Source organism: Chionomys nivalis, chromosome 3, assembly GCF_950005125.1.
Source record: "Chionomys nivalis chromosome 3, mChiNiv1.1, whole genome shotgun sequence".
In the NCBI taxonomy this organism is placed as follows: Eukaryota; Metazoa; Chordata; class Mammalia; order Rodentia; family Cricetidae; genus Chionomys; species Chionomys nivalis.
The window spans coordinates 90,305,613-90,329,333 of record NC_080088.1 but is presented as its reverse complement, the minus strand read 5'-3'; the positions used below and the strand labels follow the sequence as shown (position 1 = coordinate 90,329,333).

General features: G+C 52.3%; 1 protein-coding gene across 1 annotated transcript; it reads left to right on the top strand.

Moving 5' to 3' along the window:
- The first annotated feature begins 9,365 nt into the window (after nucleotides 1-9,365).
- On the top strand, nucleotides 9,366-21,946 carry Fscn1 (fascin actin-bundling protein 1). The gene is made up of 5 exons (XM_057765797.1): nucleotides 9,366-10,305; nucleotides 18,939-19,095; nucleotides 19,189-19,310; nucleotides 19,540-19,707; nucleotides 20,666-21,946. Exons 1-5 carry the CDS (start codon nucleotides 9,474-9,476, stop codon nucleotides 20,866-20,868), a joined length of 1,482 nt encoding a protein of 493 aa, XP_057621780.1. The 5' UTR covers nucleotides 9,366-9,473; the 3' UTR covers nucleotides 20,869-21,946.
- The last annotated feature ends 1,775 nt before the right edge of the window (nucleotides 21,947-23,721 follow it).

Genomic DNA, 23,721 nt, shown 5'->3' with positions numbered 1-23,721 from the left:
CCAGTTTCCTTGTTTATTTTTAAGACAGGGTCTCATGTAGTCCACGCTGGCCTCAAACTCACTATGAGCCAAGGATTACCGAGAATTCCAAGTTCAGGGACGACAAGCCTGCCTCACTCCTGGTTTGTGCAGTGCTGGGAATGGAACCTGGGGCTTCCCATGTCAGAGAAGCACTCCACTGAGCCTCTTCCCTACCCCCTCTCAGACTCCTTTTGTGACAGACTTTGGCAGGCCTCCTCCATCCTATCCCCCATCTCTTGTCTCCTGAGCACTGGGATAACAGCTGGGTGCGAAGCACTCAGCTGATATGGACTTTCTTTTTTTTTTTTCTTTTTTTTTTTTTTGGTTTTTCAAGACAGGGTTTCTCTGTGGTTTTGGAGCCTGTCTTGGAACTAGCTCTTGTAGACCAGGCTGGTCTCGAACTCACAGAGATCCGCCTGCCTCTGCCTCCCGAGTGCTGGGATTAAAGGCGTGCGCCACCACCGCCCGGCTGTTGATATGGACTTTCAAGGCGATCACATCCTCTGCTAGGCTAGTCTCGTGACTCTAATTGGGGCCACAGGGCGGGTCTGGTGTCTACGTTGGAGGGGGCATTTTAGGACCCAGGTGGAAGGTCACAATTTGTCTATTCAAGTCTGCTAAAAAAAAAGTTAGCTATTGTGCTGGGCGGTGGCGGCGCATGCCTTTAATCCCAGCACTCAGGAGGTTGAGGCAGGAGGATAATCACAGGTTTAAGGCCAACTTGGACTACACGAGACTGTCTATAAAAAAGACCAAACCAGGAGCTGCGAAGGTGGCCAATAAAACGCCTGATGAGCAAACTTGAGGACCTGTGTTTGACCCCTAGAACTTATTAAAAAGCTGGGTGTGAAGCCGGGCGGTGGTGACACCTGCCTTTTATCCCAGCATTGGGAGGCAGAGGCAGGAGGATCTCTGTGAGTTCGAGGCCAGCCTGGTCTACAAGAGCTAGTTCCAGGACAGCCAGGGCTGTACACAGAGAAACTCTGTCTCGGTGACGGGAGCTAGGTGGAGCTAAATGTGTTTATAATCCTGGCACTGGGGAAGCAGAGGCAGGTGAGTGAGTCTCAGGTTCACCAGCTAGTCTAATCTGTGAGCTCTAGGTTTGGGGAAATAGCCTGTCTAAATAAATGCAAGCAGGTATCTTCAGGAAGGACACTCAAGGCTGACCTCTGGCCTCGACACTCAAGGCTGACCTCTGGCCTCCACACGCATAGGCATGTTGCAAGGAACTGTTTGTTTGTTCTGGCCGCCCAGAGCTGAAACAATCACACAGAAACTTTATTAATTAAAACACTGCTTGGCCCATTAGCTCTAGCTTCTTATTGGCTAACTCTTACAACTTAATTTAACCCATTTTTATTAATCTGTATATCAACACGAGGTCGTGGCCTACCAGCAAAGTTTTAGCACAGCGGATCCATGGCATCTCTCTGACTCTGCCCTTTTTCCTCCCAGCATACAGCCTAACTTTCCCTGCCTACCTAAGTTCGACCCTATCCACAGGCCAGGCAATTTCTTTATTCATTAATGGTAATCACAGCACACAGAGGGGACTCCCACATCACCAGCAAAGATGTGCAACCCACACAAATGCACACACGCACCACAGCAAGCAAAAACAATAACAAAAACAAAACCATATTCTGCTGAATTTAATTTAGTTTGTGTGTTCGGGTACTTGGCCCGCATGTATGCCTCTGTGTCACAAGCATGCCTGGTGCTCTTGGAGATCAGAAGAAGGCATCGAATCCACTGGAGCTGGAGTTACAGAAGACTGTGAGCCACCTTTAGGGTTCTGGGAATTTAATTTGGATCCTCTGGAAGGTCAGACCATACTCTTAAATGCTGGACCATATAGATAGCTTCCCAAACCCATATTTTATAAGAGCCACGAGGGCAGAAAACTCTAGGCCAGATCCTGTTTGCTGTGTGCAGGCCTCAGTTTCCTTGAAGGCAGAGAGTATCTCGGTTGTTGACGGGGACAAAGCAATGGTAGGTGACAGCCTGGTCTGCCCTCCTGGTCAGGGGGAGCAGGACTGGAGTGGCTCAGGGCTGGGGGCAAAGCCCAGCTGGGGACTCAGCCCTTGAGTTGGCCCCTCCCACTTCCTAGACTCTGATGGGCAAGTGGCGCCAGTGGTACCAGGCTGCCTTGAGGGGCCCTTGGAGCAGGTGACCACAGAGCCACAAAGAGGCTATTCATGGTCTCTGGTTCACGGAGGCTGCCCCTTTATTGAGGGCTTGAACTGCAGACAGCTATGTGGTTTGCAGGGAAGCTAGCTTTGAGCTGTCTGGCCAGCTAATTTTACAATGCTAAAAATTATCCTACCATCACTTATACTTCTACCCCTAACATGACTCTCAAATAACAAAAAAGTGTGAATCAATGTGACAACTTATAGCCTCCTACAGTGATCTGTGTGTGCACATGATGCTTATCTATCTATCTATCTATCTATCTATCTATCATCTATCTATCTATCTATCTATCTATCTATCTATCTATCTATCTATCTATCATCTATCCATCCATATCTATGTATCATTTATCAGTATCTATCCATCCATATCTATGTATCATTTATCAATATCTATCTATCATCTATCTATCTATCTATCTATCTATCTATCTATCTATCTATCCATATCTATGTATCATTTATCAATATCTATCTATCTACCTACCTAGCTACCTGCCTGTCTACTTACCTGTGACAGGCTTTTATGTAGCCCCACTGACTTTAACACACTTCTTAACAGAGGATGGTCTTGAATTTCAGACCCTCCTGTCTCTACCTCTTGAGTGCTGGGATCACAAGTTTGCACTGCCATGCCTGGTTTATGAGGTTTTTCAGGCGGAACCTAGGATTTCACTACCAACTGAGCCACATCCTCAGTTGTATTCAGTATGCTTTCTTTGACATTCTTCTTTATGTGTGTGTGAGAGAGAGAGCACGTGTGTCATGGTGCTCATGTGTGGAGGTCAGAGGACAGCTGTGGGAGGCAGTTCTCGCCTTCTATCCTATGGGTCCTGGGAACCCAGGTCGTCAAGGCTGGTAGCAAGTGCTTTTACCTGCTGGGCCATCTTGGCCACCTCGCTGGCTGTATTATTTGCTCCTTTGAAATAGGGTCTTATGTAGCCAAGGCTGGCCTTCAATGCACAATATAGCCGAGGCTTGCTTTGAACATCTTAGTTTCTTGCCTCTGCCTATTAGGCACTGGGATTTCAGGTTTTGTGCCGTCATGCCCAGTTTTCTTGTCCCTTTGAGTGAAGGTCTTATGTGGTAGCTGGCAATCTTCCCGCCTCGGCCACCCTACAGTGGTCCAGCACTGATGTCCCATTGAGAGCAGGGAAACTGAGGTTCAGCTAGGACAAGGTCTCACGGAACTGTGAGGAGCCCAGTGAGCAGATCTCCTATGATGGCCTCTCAGGACCAGGCCATCTGTGTCCTCAACCACCAGAGCAGTGGAAAGCTGAACCCAGCCGCGCTCCTCCCCATAGCTGGGAGCTCCTGGGGAAGTGTGAATGAGATTTCCTGGAAAGCCAGGAGGTGGGAGACTGCAAAGGTGCAGTAGTAAGGGGTGCTAATCAGACAAGAGCCTGAAGCCTCCAGGGAGCTGGGGATGGTGGTACAAGCCTACCATCTCAGCACTTGGGAGGTAGAGGCAGGAGGATCAGGAGTTCAAGGTCATCCTTAGCTGCAGAGTAAATTTGAGGCTAGCCTGGGCTATATAGGTTCTTTCACAAAGAAAGGAAAGAAAAAAAAATCTTGTGACAACATGGGAGATGGGCGTTGTGCAGACCAGGGAATCACTGCTGGTCCCTGCTTTGCAGTGGCAGTCCTAGGGGATCTTTGGGATTCTGGGGACCCCCCAAGAATCCTCCCTCAGGGAATAAGTACAAGGCAGGTGTCAGGGAGCAGGGCAGCCTGTCCCTGTGGCCTTAATTCCTGTCTGGAACAAGTGCAGGGCACGGCATCCAGCCAGGAGCGACTCAGGCCTGGCCTCTGCTAAGTGCTCTGTTTTGTGCTGTGCCCTCATCCCAACAAGGATCAGGTGGCACTTGGAGCCCCATGGGGCCCAGGGACACAGTGTTCATGTCTCCATCTTTCCCCAGAGGGACCTGAGGCAGGATTGACGAGAAGACCTCGTGATGTGTACAGGGCTAGCTCATCCCTTGCAGGACACGGGGTGCCAGGGTTAGGGACACTTGGGGAAGGTGGGGCGGAGAGCAGGAGAAGCTCAGAGTGGCCCTCTCTGAGCTGGCCTACAACAGCGAGGCAGCAGCAGCAGCAGCAGCAATAGCAGCCCCGTGAAAAGCTCAGCAGGTACCAGACCCAGGCAGCTGCAGAGGTCTCAGTCCACAAGGACATCCTCCATCCCAGGAGCTCACCAGGGGACCTCGCCCCCAAGCCTTCACCACATCTAGAGCAAACGTTTATGTATCACCCACATTAGCTCAGAGCAGAGCGTGAAGGGGCCTCCCTGTCACCAGAGGCATCCAGTCTGAAAACATACAGCTGTGCTCCTGTGTGGTGTGCATGTGTACGTGCATGCGTGTGTGTGATGTGCATGCATGTGTGTGTGTGTGTGTGTGGTATGTATGCAGGCAAAGAAAAGTGGAAAACATTGGGAGTTGGTGATTGAAGGGTTACTTGTTGGGGATTTGGTTCAAACAAGCTCACTGTATGTGTCTGAATATTATGATGTATTGAAAAGGAATGAGAAAGCGATTGTTTTTCACAGAGAATGGATAGCAAAAGTAGAGCTGAAGACAGTAAGTGCTTACAGTACAAACACAAGGACCCGAATCCCATCCTGGAGTCCAAGGAAAAGCTAGGCTAGGTGTGGCCAGGCATGGTGGCACACACCTTTGGTCTGTGAGTTTGAGGTCAGCCAAGGCTACATAGCAAAACTCTGTATAAAAAAAAAAATAAAAAAAAAAATAGAAGAAGAGGAGGAGAAAAGAAAAGACAAAAAACAAGCAACCACATAGCTGGGTGAGAGGGTGCTTGCCTGTAATCCTAGCGCTCGGGAGGCTGAGAAAAGAGGATCAGGAGTTGGTATGCAGCCTTGGCTATATGAGAGCCTTTCTCATAAAACCAAAGTCAAAGAAGTAAAACAATATGAGATAGTGACTCAGCTGCAGAGTGCTGCCTAGTGAGGGGCTGGGGTGAGCTCAGTGGTAGAGCCCCTGCCTAGAATCCCCCAGTGAGGGGCTGGGATGTGGCTCAGTGGTAGAGCCCCTGCCTAGAATCCCCCAGTGAGGAGCTGGGGTGTGGCTCAATAACAGACTGCTCACCTAACATGCGCAAGGCTATGACTTTCATTGAAAATATCACAAAACAAACAAAGCCATCAGTAGAGCTGAATATGTATCCATGTTTACTTGTCTCCATTTAAAGATGAATGCAAGCAAGATCAGTAACAGGATGGAGGGGGTGGGAATGGGGCGGTGAAGGGTGTTTCCTCATTTATATTGAACTTTGTGGCTGTAGATGTATTGTTTGTTCCCAAGGGTGGCACATGAAATGATAACAATGGAGGTTTTGGTTCTGCTGAGATGAACCTTAATTCTGCACAGATGACCTCACCCCGAGGCAGATGGACTTCCCCCCAACATTTAAGCCTCTATTCTGAGTACTGGACCTGGGTTTGTTCCAAGGGGAAACCCAAGGATCCTCTCTGTGGTGTCCACATCTCATGTGTGTGTGTGTACACGCGTGTGTGTCTGTGCATGTATTTACACGTGTGTCAGGTAGACACTTCTTTCTCAATCACTCTCCACCTTATTTCTATTTTTGTGTGTGAGTGTCTGTGGGCACTGCATGGCATAGCATCGGGGGGGTCAGAGGAGAGCTATGGGAATCAGTTCTCTCCTTCCACTGAGTAGGTCTTGAGGAACTAATTCAGGTTTTCAGGCTTGGAGACAAAGACCTTAACCTGCAAAGACTTCTTGCTGGTTCCTCCATCTTTTTTTTTTTTTTTTTTTTTTTTTGGTTTTTCGAGACAGGGTTTCTCTGTGGTTTTGGAGCCTATCCTGGAACTAGCTCTTGTAGACCAGGCTGGTCTCGAACTCACAGAGATCCGTCCACCTCTGCCTCCCGAGTGCTGGGATTAAAGGCATGAGCCACCACCGCCCGGCTGGTTCCTCCATCTTATAAAAATTCTTGGGCTGGAGAGATGGCTCAGAGGTTAAGAGAAGTGACTGCTGTTCCAGAGGTTCTGAGTTCAATTCTTAGCAACCACATGATGGCTCACATCAATCTATAATGAGATCTGGTGCCCAGAACACTATATACATAATAAATAAATTTAAAAAAATTCTTAAAAGATCTACTCATTTTATTTTTCAAGACTGGTTTCTCTGTACAGTCTTGGCTATCCTGGAACTTTCTCTATAGACCAGGCTGGCCTTGAACTCAAAAAGATCCACCTCTTCTGCCTCCTGAGTAAAGGCATGCTCTACCACCATCCTGCCTGGGCCCTTTAGAAGAGCAGTCAGACCGGGTACTTGTGGCACATCCCTCTAATCTCTGCACTTGGGAGGCAGAGACAGGCAGATCTCTGTGAGTTCGAGGCTAGCCTGGTTTGCAGAATGAGAATGAGTTTCAGGACAGGCTCCAAAAAGCTAGAGAAACCCTGTCAGGAAAAACAAAACGAAGAAGAAGAAGAAGAAGAAGAAGGAGGAGGAGGAGGAGGAGGAGGAGGAGGAGGAGGAGGAGGAGAAGAAGAAGAAGAAGAAGAAGAAGAAGAAGAAGAAGAAGAAGAAGAAGAAGAAGAAGAAGAAGAAGAAGAAGAGCTCTTAACTGCTGAGCCGTCTGTCCAGCCAACCATCTTAGTTTTGAGATTTTCATACTGAACCAGAAGTCACTGACTTGGCTAGTGACTGGTCAGTGAGACCTAGCAATCCCCCTGTCTCCACTTTCCCAGTGCTGGGGTTTTAGATGTGCACCATATGCCTAGTTTTTTATTGGGCGTTAGGGATACAACTCCTATCTATCTATCTATCTATCTATCTATCTATCTATCTATCTATCTATCTTTCAGAACAGGGTTTCTCTGTGTAGTCTTGGATGTCCTGGACCTTGCTCTGTAGACCAGGCTGGCCTCGAACTCACAGAGATCCACCTGCCTCTGTTTCCCTAGTGTTGGGATTAAAGGCGTGCGCCACCAACCTCCACCGCTAGTCTGAACTTGTCCTTATTGCTTGTACAATCGGTACTTAGCTGATTGAGTCGTTTCCCAGACCTTATTTTTATTTAAATATGCATGTATGCATGTATGTATGTACGTATGTATGCATGCATGTATGGCGGGAGTGCTGGAGGACAGTTTGAGGAAGTCGTTTTTCTCCTACCACGAGGGTCCTGGAGCCGGAATTCAAATCTTCAGCCTTGTTTGGTGCGTGCCTTTACCCTTGGAACCTTCACTCCAGCTCCCACCTTTTTTTTTTTTAATTAAGCTTTTAAAATTTTTTTTTACTTAATTTTATTTTTATGTGCATCAATGTGAGGATGTCAGATTCTCTGGAACTGGAGTTACAGACAGTTCTGAGCTGCCATGTGGGTGCTGGGAATTGAACCTGGGTCCTCTGGAAGAGCATTCAGTGCTCTTAACTGCTGAGTCATCTCTCCAGCCCCCTTGAGGCAAGGTTTCATATAGTTCAGACTGGCCTGGAGTTCAGTATGTAGCCTAGGATGATTCTGTACTCCTGATCCTCCTGCCTGGTCCTCTGGTGTGCTGAGGTTAGAGGTTCGCACCACCACACCCGGCCATCCCCCACGGCTGGAGCCTAAGCTCAGGACGGATGGTGAATGCAGCCATGTCCTGACGATGCCAAGTGACTAATCAATAGCTAACCTTTATGGAGTCCTGACACATATCAGGCATTGGCTTAACTGCCTGGTGTGTAATGCGGCTGACTTGTCCGAGTCTGCCCGAGATGCTCATGGGCTAGACAGGTTTGAACAGAGTACCAGATCCCAGGCATCCCTCAGTAAAGGTTTCTCGGTGTTAATGCTTCCAGTCTTCGGACTTGTTCAAGGCTGGCCTTGAACTTGTAGCAATCCTCCTGCCTCTGCCTCCCACGTTCTGTATTACATGTGTGAATCACCATACCCGGGAATATATATCTTTACTACAGAAGAGGGAAAGCTCAGAGAGTCCAAGGAAATCTATCCAAAGTCACACAGCCAGAGAGGGTGGCTAGGCATTAACCTAATTCTTGATGACCTTTTCTGTGACCTCTAAGGGATTTCCCAGCAGGGATTGCTAGGGGCTTGTCTGGACTGACCTTTGCCATCTATGCTTTCTCTTCGAGGGTCCCTGGAAGGGACTGCCTGAGACAGGGATCTCCCTGAGGATTGGTCTGCCTGGGGCGGGGCAGGGCTAGAGGGCCAGATCTTGTGGGCAGCCTGTAGTAGGGCCAGCATTCCAGAGGCCGGCCTGGCATGTAGGGAATGCCCCATAGGTCTCAGTCTTCCAGAAACTCAAAGGAAAGTGTTCTTACATGGGGTGGTGGGTGGGTGCGAAGTGGTCTAGAACCATGAGGGGCTGTGCCATTCCAGGGAATTGTCCTGCTTTCTGGTCTTCCTCATAGAGACTGCAATTCCTGTCTTACTTTCCCTGCTTTCTGATCGACCAGCATCCCAGGGCTTGAGCATCTCTCGTAGGAACGTTGGTCACTGACTTAGGCCACAATCACCTCGGTTTATTTAGAGTCAGCAGGGTAGCTGAACTCTATGCTGGCTCTGGAATAGAAATCTCAGCTCCCGCGCAGGAGGCCCAGGCTGCAAGAAACCCTAAGGCGGGCGGGTAGGGCTCTGTATGTTTCTCCCTAGAGTCCAACGTCTGTTCTACCCCAGATCCCGTTTTCCAGTCTGTGTCTTCCGGTGTCTCTGGCCCCTTCAAGGAACATCTCTAAGACTACTTCCTGGTGCACCCTGGACCCCTCCCTCCATCGGGAACGCATTATTACCTTAAAGCTGGCTGATCCTTTCCATCTGTCGGGTTTGGGGGTGGAGTGCTCCAGGGTGGCCTCAGAGAGCAGGGGAAAGTTGAGGATCGGCCAAATACTGCAGTGGAGGAGCAGTTAAATGGACGAGCCAACACCCACGAGCCAGAGGTAGAAGGATTGCTAAGAGTTCGAGTCCAGCCTGAGTCACACAGCGACCTCAAGGATAGTCTGCACTACAGGGTGCGACCCTGCTTTAAAACCCAGAAAAACCCGCAGGAGACTCAAATGCAGGGGCCTCGGCGCGCTCTGCAGAGCCCCCTCCCCTAGCAGGACGGCTAGGGGCGTGGCCTAACACAGTGACGTCACCCGCTTATAAAACCCAGGGCGCCGCCGGGCTGGCTTTGTGGAGCGCTGCAGCGGGTTAAGCCGTGCTGAACAAAGAAGGTCCCGCACAGCCACCCAAGCTCCCGGGGCCACCGGGCCGCCCTTCGCCACCATGACTGCCAACGGCACAACCGAGGCGGTGCAGATCCAGTTCGGGCTCATCAGCTGCGGCAACAAGTACCTGACAGCCGAGGCGTTCGGCTTCAAGGTGAACGCGTCTGCCAGTAGCTTGAAGAAGAAGCAGATCTGGACGCTGGAGCAGCCTCCCGATGAGTCGGGCAGCGCGGCCGTGTGTCTGCGCAGCCACCTGGGTCGCTACCTGGCCGCCGACAAGGACGGCAACGTGAGCTGCGAGCGCGAGGTGCCCGACGCCGACTGCCGCTTCCTCGTCGTGGCGCACGACGACGGCCGCTGGTCGCTGCAGTCCGAGGCTCACCGGCGCTACTTCGGCGGCACCGAGGACCGCCTGTCGTGCTTCGCGCAGAGCGTGTCGCCGGCCGAGAAGTGGAGCGTGCACATCGCCATGCACCCACAGGTCAACATCTACAGCGTCACCCGCAAGCGCTACGCGCATCTCAGCGCGCGACCGGCCGACGAAATCGCGGTAGACCGCGACGTGCCTTGGGGCGTCGACTCGCTCATCACCTTGGCCTTCCAGGACCAGCGCTACAGCGTGCAGACGTCGGACCACCGCTTCCTGCGCCACGACGGGCGCCTTGTGGCTCGGCCCGAGCCCGCCACGGGCTACACGCTCGAGTTCCGCTCCGGCAAGGTGGCCTTTCGCGACTGCGAAGGTCGCTACCTGGCCCCGTCCGGGCCCAGTGGCACCCTCAAGGCTGGCAAGGCCACCAAGGTGGGCAAAGATGAGCTCTTCGCCCTGGAGCAGAGCTGCGCTCAGGTGGTGCTGCAGGCGGCCAACGAGAGAAACGTGTCCACGCGCCAGGGTGAGTTGGGGACATGTCCCCTTCTTAGGTCCCGATAAAGTGCACAAAAGCATTCCCCGACTCCTGCATCCTTCTGTTTCCTGATCTCCCCGTGCGCTTCCGTTAGGCCCACAGGCCTCTATGCCCCGCCTTGGGGAGGTGGTCTTCTGTTTTGAAAAACCCGGTCTCCTGTGTAGCCCTGGCTGGCCTGGAACTCACTCTCTGTAGACTAGGCTGGCCTTGAACTCGCAGAAATCCTCCTGCCTCTGTCTCTTGAGTGCTGGGATTAAAGGCATATGCTACCACCCCCTGTCTGGGACGTGCACTTCTGCCGGGAGGAGGTGACGTGGGGTGCGGCCTAGCACATCCTAAAGCAGTACTGTCCACCTCCCCGACCCCTTTTGGGGGCGTGGGGCTCCCTAGACCTTGGGTAGATCTCTGTCCCCTTTTCCCAATCTGGGTTGTCCCATTTGTGGGCTGATCCTCAAGGATAGGTTGCCCGCGGTCTTGGGAAGGAAGGTTTCCGCCTTGTCCATTTCCTCGTGCACCCTTCCTCCTGTTCCTCAGGCCTTTGGCCAGAGGGCCAGGGGACAGTCACCCCTGCTCTTCCTGCCTTTCCTGGCGAAGTGGTGGAGGTTTGGCGGGGCTTTTGATCGCGGCGGGGTGTGCGGGGCGGGGTCGGCACTGCTATGGGGAGGGGGGGCGTCCACGGGGGCTGCCCCTCCCCCACCCCGCCTCCCTTCGCTAAGGCCTGGCGCTCCGGGCCGCGGCCTTTGTGAGCAGGGGGGCGGGTCGCCTCGGCTGGGCCCTCCCTCGTCCCCTTTGTCCTGCTAGGGCTCTGCAGATGGGAAAACCAGATGCAGCGGGGCTGGGGGAGGGGATAGACTTAGGCGGTTCCCTCTGCGGAGGAGCCACCCCTACACCGCCCCCCCCCCCCCCCCCCCCCGGCGTCGTCCTTAGTCCTGGGTCCTGTGAGGAGGCGCGGAGCGCAAACGCCTGGGTCTTCCTTCGCACCCCGCCAGGCGGGCGGCGTGGCCCGGGTGGCTGCGCGCCAGGCACCCTTGCCCTCTCGTGCACACCTCGCGGTCCGGTTCTTGGCCCTGCGAGTGTCCAGCTCGCTCCAGAAGCCTCTACCCTCGAGTGAACCGGTCCCCAAGGCCATGGCTGGGAACAATCGTTTGCAACTGGATCTTCCCCATCCAGGGCCTCTAACAGTGCTGGAAGGCCATTCCGACCGGCATGGGCATGGGCGTGCCACAAGTAGACGCCTCCTTTCTGGTGTACCCCCTATTTATTTGCCAAAGGGTCTTTGCTGCCTACTGGCAGGCGCTTGTGAGATCTCGCTTCCTTGGGTGGGAAACTGGGCTCCAAGCCTTTGGAGATAGCTGGATGGGAGCCGAGTCTGTGGCGAGAAAGACCCTCCTCCCCCAATGCAGAGGGCTAAGCCCTGGGTGGGGCCTGCCTGAGTTTGGCTGAATTAACGCTCGGAAAGGTATAGCCGTTTGCTTTAAGTTACACAGTAAATCAGCAGCAACATGCTGCACTGGGTGTATTTGATTCCAGAATGTTCTCTCATTTTACACACACACACACTCCAACGCGTGTCAGCTTCTCTTGTTTCTGGGTGAAGGGAGTCAGAGTTCCCACCTGTTTAGCAAACACTGAGATACAAGAGAGAATAAGTGTCTCTTGGGAACGTGACTGGCACGTAAAGCAAGATTGGGGGTCCAGAACCAGGGTACTAGATGATCGGGGTCAGAGGTCCTTTCTGAGGATACATGAGCTGCCCCAGGAGAGTGGACAGAAGTTAGCAGGCATCAATTGTATGTATGGGCTGGTCTTGCAGGCAGAGGGCTCAGCCTGTGCCAAAGCCCCGGCAGGGAGGGGCAGTGAGCAAGCCCTGCATTTCTGGAAGGCTGGAGGAAGTCAGCCAGGCATTTGGGACTGGAGGGAACCCTGCAGATGCTAGGGACTTCCTAGCATAGAGACACTGGCTAGCTGTGAACTGTGTCCAAGGCTTGCTGCCCTGAGGAAGGTTAGGTGACTTAGGCCCTTGGGGCTACGAAGGAGCTGGAGGGTGTATTTTTGCGAGCCTGGGCAGGTATCCTTTTGAGGGTGTCCTGATTGTGGGTGATTCAGGCTGATGGGGCAGGAGGGGGCGGAAACTGGAGGTAAAGGGAACGTGGGGTCATGGTTAGACCTCTTCTGTCCTCATATGTCGGGGTCTGAGCCTCAGTCCCATGTTAGCCAACTCCTCCCCGTGCTTTTTGGGGTAGCTGTTGGGTGGGTGTGCCGGGGAGGCCATTTTGGGCAGGCCTGCGTGGCAGGGAGGCGGGACTGCGCTTCGGAAACACGTGCTGGGAACTGCTGGCCAGGATTAGGGGGAGGGAAGCCGCAGTCTGGGGTTGTGAATCATCCCTGCCGAGTTGCTTCCTGCTCCTCGGCCTCAGTTTCCCCATTTGTAAAACAGAGGTTCTTGGGGCTAGGCTCTGTTCCTGGGAGATGGAGATCGCATGAGAGGAGTGAGTAGTACGTAACTCAGGATTGGGGGGGAGAGTACCCCCAAATACCCACAAGCCCTTGCTGGCTCAAGAGACCCCTGTTGTGTCTCCCTACACTGCTCAGCCTCATTCACATGTAGGGTTCTAATCCTTGAGCATGTCTTTTATTTAGAAGGATCTTGTCCCCACCCTTCCTAGGGTGGCCGGCTGAGGAGTCGAGGATGAGGCTGGGCTTTGTAGGGTGTCTAAGAGGTCCCCATCCTTGGCAGGAATGGCACAGTTTTGACCACTGAGTAGACTCTGGTGGGGTGAGGTGAAGTCCTGGAGGATTCTAAGCTAAGCCCTCTTCCTAAATGAGATAGATGGGTTGTGGAGGATGCTTATTTGGAACAAGGCAAGAGAATCTGGCAAGTTGCTAAGCTCAGGAAGGAGGGTGAGGGTTGGGGGACCCTCTGAGTCACCACAGCCTGTGAAGCTGGAAGATAGCCACGCCCCCTCGCCTCCTAGGAGCCTGTGACTCAGGTTTTCGGTGCTGCCACTGTTGAAAAAAAAATCCCACAGAAATTCTGTTACCATGGCAACGCAGCTCCAATGTGATTCCAAGGCCAAGTGGGGCCTCCCCCCCCCCCTGGGCTGGGCCTTGGAGGGGCCCGCTCCTGCAAGGGGGCTAACTGCTTTCCCAGCCCTTCCTGCTGAGGTGGGAGGACCCCGTGTCTCCTTGGCAACAGGCCTTCACATCCTTTTGGGGTCCCAACAGAGATGGTCCTTTTTGACAGGGTGGGGAAACTGAGGCAGAGAGGGAAGTGCATTCTAACAAAGGCTGCCTGGAGTCCACCTTTGGTGCCTCTCCGGCCTCCTAGGCCTTTTGACACAGATTAGATGCAACATGCCTTTTGTCCCAGTACCTGGCGATGAAAGCCAGATGCTGGCCTGGATGAGCGCTTTTTGTCCTCGTCAGGATGACTCGGTTCTCGGAATCACTGCAAGGCTGATGGTTAGTGTCTGTCCCCTGCACTGCCCCACCTTGAACTCGGTGCCCACAACGTCTTGACCCTTGTTCAGGGATGGCTAGCATGTGGGGAAGCCGACTCCTCTGACTCCTTAACCCCGCTCACCTTAGTTTTGATTTTTTTTCTTGTAGCCCGTCTGGTTTTCAACTCTATTCTCCTGCCTCGGTCTTGAGTGTGCTGAGATGAGGGGCCTGGCTACCAGTTCTGGTTGGCTTCCTGCCCCCTTTTGCTCAACCTATCTTGGAACAGCATTCTGCGCCTGGGATGGCTGGGAGGGGCTTTTCTTTTTTCTTTTCCTTTTTTCCTGAGACAGGGTTTCTCTGTGTACTCACTCAGTAGACCAGGCTGGCCTTGAACTCAGAGATCCACCTGCCTCTGCCTCCCAAGAGCTGGGATTAAAGGCGTGCACCACCACTGCTGGGCAGCTTCTATCATTTGAGAGTTAAACTCAGAGATCCGCCTGTCTCTGGCGATTGTGTGCTGGGATTAAAAGTGTGCTTTTCTCTTATTGTGGGAATGTGATGTTGAGACTTGAGGCCTTGAGCAGGACAGGCAAGTACTCTACCAATGGCCACACCATCAGCCCCTCCGGGAGGGGATTCTAGACAATTGCCCAGTCACTGACCCACGCCCCCAATGTTGGCTTTTCTTTCTTTCCTTCTTTTTTTCAAAATAAAAAATTTAATCTAATTTCCTTTATGGAGTTATTTGTATGTGGGAGTGTTTGTATAGTGCATATAATTTGTATGTGGGGGCGTGTATATGATGTATATTATTTGTATGTGGAGGCATGTGTATGGTGTATATTATTTGTATATGGGGTGTGTATAGTGTATATTTTTGTATGTGGGGGTGCGTAAAGTGTATATTTTTTGTATATGGGGTGTGTATAGTGTATATTATTTGTATGTGGGGGCGTGTGTATAGTGTATATTATTTGTATGTGGGGTGTGTATGGTGTATATTATTTGTATGTGGGTGTGTATGGTATATATTATTTGTATGTGGGGGGTGTGTATGGTGTATATTATTTGTATGTGAGGGCGTGTATATGATGTATATTATTTGTATGTGGAGGCGTGTGTATGGTGCATATTATTTGTATGTGGGTGTGTATAGTGTATATTATTTGTATGTGGGGGTGTGTATAGTGTATATTATTTGTATGTGGGGGCGTGTATATAGGGTCACAACACACACATGAAGCCCAGGGGACAACATGGGAATGAGTTTTCTCCTTCAGCCAGTTGGGCTCTGGAGATGGAAGTCTGGAGGCCTGGTGACAAGAGCCTTTACCCACTGAGATCCCAATGATGGCTTTTACTGGCTGTTCCATCACCCTATGGGATTCCTTGCCCTCGCTGGCACTGGGTGTGGCTGTTCTGCCCAATGGGCTCTGCTGACTCAGCTTTCCCTGCACGTGGCAGCCCAATTCCAGGCAGGCAAGTGACAGTGGGCAGCACCTCACATTCACGTGGCCAGCTGTCTCCTCAATGCTTAGCGGTCTCTAGTATGGGCCAGGGACAGGAGCGAGGTTGAGCAGACTCCAGTCCAGAGCTGTGGCTTCAGGGTGGCCGCCTAGCCTGAGAGGGCCTCTCTACCCTCTACCATGCTTCAGTGGTAGACCCTGTGGGGGACACTGGGTCAGGATCACGGGTGACCCACCATGGAAGCCACACCTGCTGATCCATAGGTCTAGAAGGGAGGGATAAGGCATGGCCAGGCATTTGTCCATGCCCACTCCTGAGAGCCAAGAAACCCCTTGGTCTTGCTGGGTGACTTTGCCTAGGTCATGCCACCTCTCAATCTCATCTCCCACTCTGTGAGGTAAGGATCCCAGCTGCACAGCACAGACAGAGACATCGTTGGGTTAGGGTGGCACTGGTACACCCTTGGGTGGATTGTCAACTAAGGATGGGCTCCTAAGGGCAGGGTGGAGTAGGTGGCATCTGCCATCTTCTACTTGGTCCATGCTTCATAAAGACAAACAGGGAGCCCGGCAGAGTACACTGTGACCTGGCTGAGGATATTCTAGAAATGAGTCTGTCTAGGACCCAAGATCCTGCTTCCAGGTGGAGTCAAAGCCAGTGTACAGAGCAGGACTGCAGAGAAGGCCTTGGGAGCAACACCTTATTTGGGCTCAGTGGGGTCATGTGACACAGAAATTGCACAAGAACTCAGCAAGCCATGCTTGGGGTGCACACCTGTAATTCCAGCACTCAGGAGGCGGAGGAAGATAGATCACTGAGTTCGAGGCCAGCCTGGGATACACAGTAAGACCTTGACTCAAACCAAACCAAAAAACGAGAGCGGGCAATGGAGAGATGGCTCAATGCTTTAGAATCCCCTTTTTTGGGGGTGGGGCAAAATATCTCTGTGTGTCCTGGAACTCACTCTGTAGACCAGGCTGAACTCTAACTCAGTCCACCTGCCTCTGCCTCAGGAGTGCTGGGGTGAAAGGCGTGTGCCACCACCGCCTGCCTCTAGAACACTTGTTCTCACCAGCACTTACATGGCAGCTCATAGCCACGTGTAATCCAGTTCCAGGAGATCTGGCCTCTGAGGCACCAGGCACACATGTGGTACATACCCTACACACAGGCAAAGTATTCAGACATAGAAAATACAAGAAATCTTTTCTTTTTTGGGGGTTGGTGGGGGACCGACTGACCTCCAACTCACAGAGATCTGCCGGCTTCTGCCTCCTGGGTGCTGGGATTAAAGGCGAATTCCACCATTGCCTAGCAAGAAATCTTCTTTAAAATTAAAGAAAACCAATTTTAAAAAGAGGATATTATAAGGAGGCTGCCTGTTCATTCCCGGCTACTCAGCCCTGATATAGTCACACAGAAACTGTATTATTTAAATCACTACTTGGCCCATTAGCTCTAGCTACTTATTGGCTAACTCTTACATATTAATTTAACCGATTTTTCTTAATCCTCTTACATATTAATTTAACCGATTTTTCTTAATCTGTATATGGCCACGTGGCTGTGGCTTACCGGCTAAAGTTCCTGCATCTGTTTCCAGGAGCTCCATGGCTTCTCTCTGACTCCGCCATTCTTTTTCCCAGCATATAGTCTAGCTTTTCCCACCTAGTTCTGTTCTTCCCTGCCATAGGCTCAACGCAGTTCTTTATTAACCAACACAATAATAAATAATAAAAATAATAAAAGCAACCCATAGACAAAAGGACCTCCCACAGCAAGGGGAGAGGATGGAGGCTCAGTGGTCCTGTTTGGGTGGACATGTCCACTGGCCGGCAGATGCTACAGAGCAGGGTGAGGCTTCCGTGTTTGTGGCTGGCGGGGACAGGCTTAGAGAATGACTTCAGGCCTGGAGGGATGGCTCAGCCGTTAAAGGCTAGGCTCACAACCAAAATATAAGAGAATGACTTCATCTTTAGCCTTTTTGAGCATTTTTAGTTTTTCAAAGGGACATGTGGTTTTGTGTGTGTGTGTGGTACTGGGGATGGAATCCTGGGCTTCCCACCATGCTGGGCAAGCACTTGACCACCGAGTTATATTCCCTTCCCCTGTACATTTTATTTGTAGCCTTGGCCGAGAACTCATTAGCTAGACTAGGGTGCTCTCAAACTCAGAGTCATCTCTGCGTCCTGAGTGCTAGGGATAAAGACCACCACATCCATCTTCTCTCAAAAGAGGTCTGCTTCAGCCCGCGGGCCTCTGGCACACTTGTGTGGTGAGGGTGGGTGGCCCCCAAACTGTGGCAAAGGTTTAGATAGCAGAGTCAGTTCCCCTACCTCCGTGTTGGTCCCAGAGATCGAAGTCAAGTTGTTAGGCTTGGTGTTCGTGGCAGGTCCCTGCAGCCCTTCTGTGTGTGTGAGCACTTGTGCACATACACAAGGGGTGGTGGTAGTGTTGTCTCGTGTAGCTCAGGCTAGCCTTGAACTTCTGATCCTTTTATGCAGTTCTGGGGATGAACCCCAGGACTTTGCTCTATTTTATTTTTTGAGATAGGGTCTCACTCATGGCCGAGGCTGCTCTCGCCTCCTGAGTGCTGGGATGGTAGGCGTGGGTGGCCAAGTATAGCTCATTCTTCATTTTACTTTCACACATCCCCTCCACAGGAAGCGGGTAGCAAACCCCCTTTTGCCAGCACCCCACAATGTGACATTCTGCAGAACCGGCACCATCTGTGTGTTTATTCAATGGTTTTGGTTGTATTTAAAGCAAACTCCCGACACTGGAGCGACTTACCCGGAAACACCTCCATCTGTACCTACGAAACCAGGCCTACCTTACATAACGGCAGCATTGCTCAACTGGAACCAATCTTTAAAACCAGTCTCGGCCACAGGAGAGTTCTCATGCTTGGCTTTAGAACATCTTTGTGGGTGGTTCGTTTTGAAGTTTGAAGGCTTTCTTCCTTCCTTGTCTTTGGGGTGCTAGAGATTAAAGAAACCACCAATGACTGAGCTAAATCCCCAGTTATATATATATATATATATATATATATATATATATATATATACATACATATATATTCTTTTTTTTTTTTTTTTTTTTTTTGAGAGTTTCATGTATCCTGGCTGGCCTGCTTCAGTCTTCTGAGGACTGGCACATTGAATTTTTCTTTCTTTTTCTTTTCTTTCTTTCTTCCCTCCTTTCTCTCACTCTGTCTCTGTCTCTCTTTCTTTCTTGTTTTTTTTTTTTTTTTTTTTTTTGGTTTTTCGAGACAGGGTTTCTCTGTGGTTTTGGAGCCTGTCCTGGAACTAGCTCTTGTAGACCAGGCTGGTCTCGAACTCACAGAGATCCGCCTGCCTCTGCCTCCCAAGTGCTGGGATTAAAGGCGTGCGCCACCACCGCCCGGCTCTTTCTTGGTTTTTTGAGACAGGGTTTTGCTGTAGCTTTGGAGTCTGTCCTGGACTAGCTCTTGTAGCCCAAGCTGACCTCAAACTCACAAAGATCCGCCTGCCTCTGCCTCCCGAGTGCTGGGATTAAAGGCGTGCACCACCATCGTCCGGCTGGTGGATGGATTTAGGATCTGAGCAAGTGCCTAGTGCCCAGGATTACCATCTGAAGGATCTGAGCCACACTCGAGGAAACCCTCAGCCCGGTTGTGTACTGAGTGTGGGTGAGACAACAGTGGCCTGATTGTCTGGGGTCCCCCTCTACAGGAATGGACCTGTCGGCCAATCAGGATGAAGAGACTGATCAGGAGACCTTCCAGCTGGAGATTGACCGGGACACAAGGAAGTGTGCCTTCCGCACCCACACGGGCAAGTACTGGACGCTGACGGCAACCGGAGGGGTGCAATCCACTGCGTCTACCAAGTGAGTGAAACCCCGCCCCTGAGACACGTGGGCTGGCTGCCTGCCAGGCAGCCTGCTCGACCCTATGCTGCCAACCCCCCTCCTCTTCCCCAGGAATGCCAGCTGCTACTTTGACATCGAGTGGTGCGACCGGCGCATCACCCTAAGGGCGTCCAATGGCAAGTTTGTGACCGCCAAGAAAAATGGTCAGCTGGCTGCCTCCGTGGAGACAGCAGGTAGCCGCATGGGCATGCACCCCAAGCCTGTTTCCTTAATGTCTTAGAGGGTCGGTCACCCCATGGTCAATCACCTGTCCCACCTGAACCTCTGTGTGTGTACAACCCTTCCCTTAGGTTGGTGTACCCTCTGGCTGGCACCTTAGCTTCTTGAGATCCTTCTCTGAGGTACGCCCTGGCTGACCCATCCCTGTTGCTATAAATTCAATGGCCCCTTTCTCTGTGACAGGGGACTCTGAACTCTTCCTCATGAAGCTGATTAACCGCCCCATTATTGTGTTCCGTGGAGAACACGGGTTCATTGGCTGCCGCAAGGTCACGGGCACTCTGGATGCCAACCGCTCCAGCTACGACGTCTTCCAGCTGGAATTCAATGATGGCGCCTACAACATCAAAGGCAGGTTCTCTGGGTGGGGCTGCTTACAGCCATTCACGGTCATAAGGGAACGTGTGTCCTATGGCCATTGGGGCTAGCGACTTCCCCTCTTGTATGTAGAGAGAACTTTCCTAGTCTGTCCCAGGCAGATAGAGAAGGTGGGAAGTACCTGGGGATGGTAGGGAACAGCTTAATCTGGGAATCTGAGGCAGGAGGATAGTCTAGACAAGAGAAGAAAGGATGAAAGATGGAAGGTAAGGATATGACACCTTGGCTGTAGGACCAAAACTAGGGTGAGAGGACCCCAGCAGTCTAGAGGTGGTAAGTTGGAATCAGGACCCTGTGCTGTGTGTGGTCCCCTCCTTTCTTTACAGTACTGAGTACTGAACTCAGAGCCACACCCCAACCCCTCACTGGGGGATTCTAGGCAGGGGCTCTACCACTGAGCCACACCCCAGCCCCTCACTGGGGGATTCTAGGCAGGGGCTCTGCTGCTGATCTACATATCTATCTATCTATCTATCTATCTATCTATCTATCTATCTATCTATCATCTATCTATCTATCTATCTATCTATCTATCTATCTATGATGGAATATGATTATGTGGCTCTAGCTGTCCTAAAATTTGCTTTGTAGACCAGGCTGGCCTAAAGTCAGATCTACCTGCCTATGCCCCAAGGATGCTTGGATTTCGATATGTACCTATGTACCATCATGCCCAGCCCCAGCGCCTCCCCCCCGTTTTTTTAGTTTGGAATGAGGTGTCAGTAAATTTCCCAGAAGAGCCTTGAATTTTAGATAATCCTCCTGCCTCGGTATTAGGATTGAGTATTAGTGTTGTAGGAGTGTGCCCCACATCCAGCTGGCCGCACTCGGTTCTGAGGCTGACTGCGGGAGGGAATATCAATTCTTTCAGAGAATGGATTTATGGATCTGGGGTGGGAAACACAGCCTGACATGTAGTCGCCCTTCCCAGACTCCACGGGCAAGTACTGGACGGTGGGCAGTGATTCCTCGGTCACTAGCAGCAGCGACACCCCCGTGGATTTCTTCCTGGAATTCTGCGACTACAATAAGGTGGCCATCAAGGTGGGCGGCCGCTACCTGAAGGGTGATCACGCCGGGGTCCTGAAGGCCTGTGCGGAGACCATTGACCCCGCCTCGCTCTGGGAATACTAGGGCCACCTGCCCTCTGCGGGCCACTCATCCAGTCCCTCCTGCTATCCCCACTCGCCAGGTGGCCCTGCAGCAGGTGGCAAACCCCTTGCCTTTCAAACTGGAAACCCCAGAGAAAATGGTGCCCTTGCCTGTTGCCCTCTGTGGGTCCCCTCCCCCCTAACTCTCTGCTCCCCGTGGGTCAGCGGCTGCAGACTGTCCCTGGGAGGGACTTCGGGTCCCTCTGCACCCTTCTTTGCCATGGGGCATGCTGGCACCTTTCTTCTGAGCCTTATTTCCCCAGGAAGTGGCCTAGGAGAAGTTGGGGAGGGGGCACGAGGGAGCGGCCCCACCCCTGAGCTTGTAACTGGAAGCCCCTCCCCTGGAGATCACACCTCTCTCCGGTGTACCTGTTCTGGCCCCAGCACCTGGAGGCAAGCCTTTCGTGGGACTGAAGGCAAGTGTGGCCTGGTTTGCCCACAAGTTTTTTTTTCTGGATCATGGTTGGAGAGCGGTCTTTGTCGGACCCTGCAGAGGTCCGAATTGGCTCCTTGACTCAAAACTAGCTGGGTAGCACTGCCATGTGACCCCTGCACACTCTGGGATGGGGGTGGGCCTTGCTGCCATCTCTCCTCTTCACCCTGGCCTGACTGGAAGCAGAAAAATGACCAAATCAGTATTTTTTTTTTTTTAAAGGAAATGTCACTGTTGAAAGGGCCCCAGGCAAACTTGCCTGATTGGTTGTAGCTGTAAGTGGGGGAGATGCTTGACACCTGGCCTCCCCAGTGGGTTCCCTTCCTCCTTCCCTCTTGCCTGCTCACCCCCAGCCCTGGCCCTGTGATTGGTGCTCCATGTCATCCTGACATCTCGGGGCTCCTGGGGTGGGAGAAAACCAGGCGTGTCCCTTCCCCGGGGAGCCCTGGAGTAAACCTCAGGGGGGCACTTCCCAGACACCTCATTCTACCAGTTCCCCAACACCGTGCATCTCACTCACTCGGGGTGTCTCGGTCTTTTATTTTTTGTAACTGTCCTTTGTATTAACTCTGAAGACCCGTGATAGTAGCTTTGAACTGGAAAATAAAATAATGCCAAGTCTGCAGCCTCCCACATCTCACAGAGGAAGTGGGTGTGGGAGTGGGCGGAGGGTGGAAGGGAGGGAGCCTGCACCGATCCAGAGGACAGTCCCGTGTTCAGGGCTCAGACCCTGGTGGCTCCTGCACGCGCAGTAGTAGCCCTGTGCTGAGAAATGGCTGAACGTGGAGCTCCTGGATCTAGCAAGCCGGATCTTTAAAAGTGCAGGCCAGGGTCTGGGGAGAGGAATCAGCAGGTGACGTCATTGCCACTTGCCAAGCCTGATGTCCGACACCCACGTGGAGAAGTCCTGTGCGGTGGTGTGCACCCACCCTAGGGTTTGGGGGAAGGGGAGAGACAGGAGGATCCCTGGAGTTTGCTGGCTGCCCAGCCCTACCTAATCTAGGAGCTCTGGGTTCGCGACAGGCCCTGTCTCAGTAAGGTGGGGATGGGTTGAGGAAGACACCCCAAATAGACCTGGCCTCCACACATACACCCACAAAAGAAAAATAAGCCAGGCCTGTCATCCCAGCTACTCGGGGAGGTGGAGGCACGAAGATCACAGGTTCAAGGCTGCCTAAGTCGCAGAGTGAGTTCAAGGCTAGCCTGGGCACCTTGCTAGATATTTTTGAGACAGGGTTTTTATATGTAACAGTCCTAGCTGTCCTGGAACTAGCTCTGTAGACCAGGCTGGCCTCGAACTCACAGAGATCCGCCTGCCTCTGCCTCCCGAGTGCTGGGTTGTGGGATGTAGTTTGTGGGTAGCACAAAGTGGGTCAAACCGGGCATGGTGGCGCACGCCTTTAATCTCAGCACTGGGGAGGCAGAGGCAGGCAGATCTCCGAGTTCAAGGACAGCCAGGACTGTTAACACAGAGAAACTTTATATCCGGCGGGGGAAGGGGAGTGTAGGCTGCTGGTAGGTCACGTTCACGCTTGGAAGGCAAGCTAGGTTCTTGGTAGTGTGCCAGAGGGCCACTGGTTGGAGCCTAGAGGATTCCGGTGGCTTGCCTATGTACAGGTAGGTATTTTGCTGGGAGTTTTGGAGCATCCCAGAGTCCCATTTTATGGAGGGAGACACTGGGGTGTGAGGAAAAAAAATAAAAACAACAACCTTTGCTGGCTGGTGTGGGAGACTGCACCCCCAAAGCCCCAGCAGCTGGAGGCTCCGCAGAGGCGGCTGGAGACTCCGCAGAGGCGGCTGGAGAGCCACACTGATTGGTTGCTGATGACGAAATGAAGAGAGCGCGCTGTGATTGGCCGTTCCCGAGGGAAGGCGTGCGGGAGATTGACTGGGGCAGATGGCCACAAAGGGGCCAGTGGCCCCTCATGGTGGGAGCTCGGCCCCAAGCCAGGAAAAGTGTCAGTGACACGGAGCGACAGATGAGACCTGCCGAGTCCAACTCAGGCTCGCGCTGGGGGGAAGGAACACCGTGTCCATCACCACCAAGCACAGCATGGCCACCTGATGACTGTGGAAGTCCCACACGTGACTCTAGGCTCCTGCGGCCCTGGAGAGGAGGGTCCGATGGAGGGGACACGTGCTGAGTTGAATGGTGGGGGCTCAGCGTGTTGGGAAGTTCAGGGTCTAAGGGAGGAGGCACGAGTCTGAAGGGGATGGGAATGCAAGGGAGGACTGACAAGGCAGACTAGGGAGGTGTGAAGGACCTAATCCAGAAAAAGCGTCAGAAGAAACTCCTGGGCAAGGGACTTCCGGAAGCACAGACGCTGAGTAGAGGAAGCTATCAGAGAAAGGCTGGGCTATTGAAGCCAGGTTTTAGGGGCCCAGGCACCTTGGAGGGAAGGG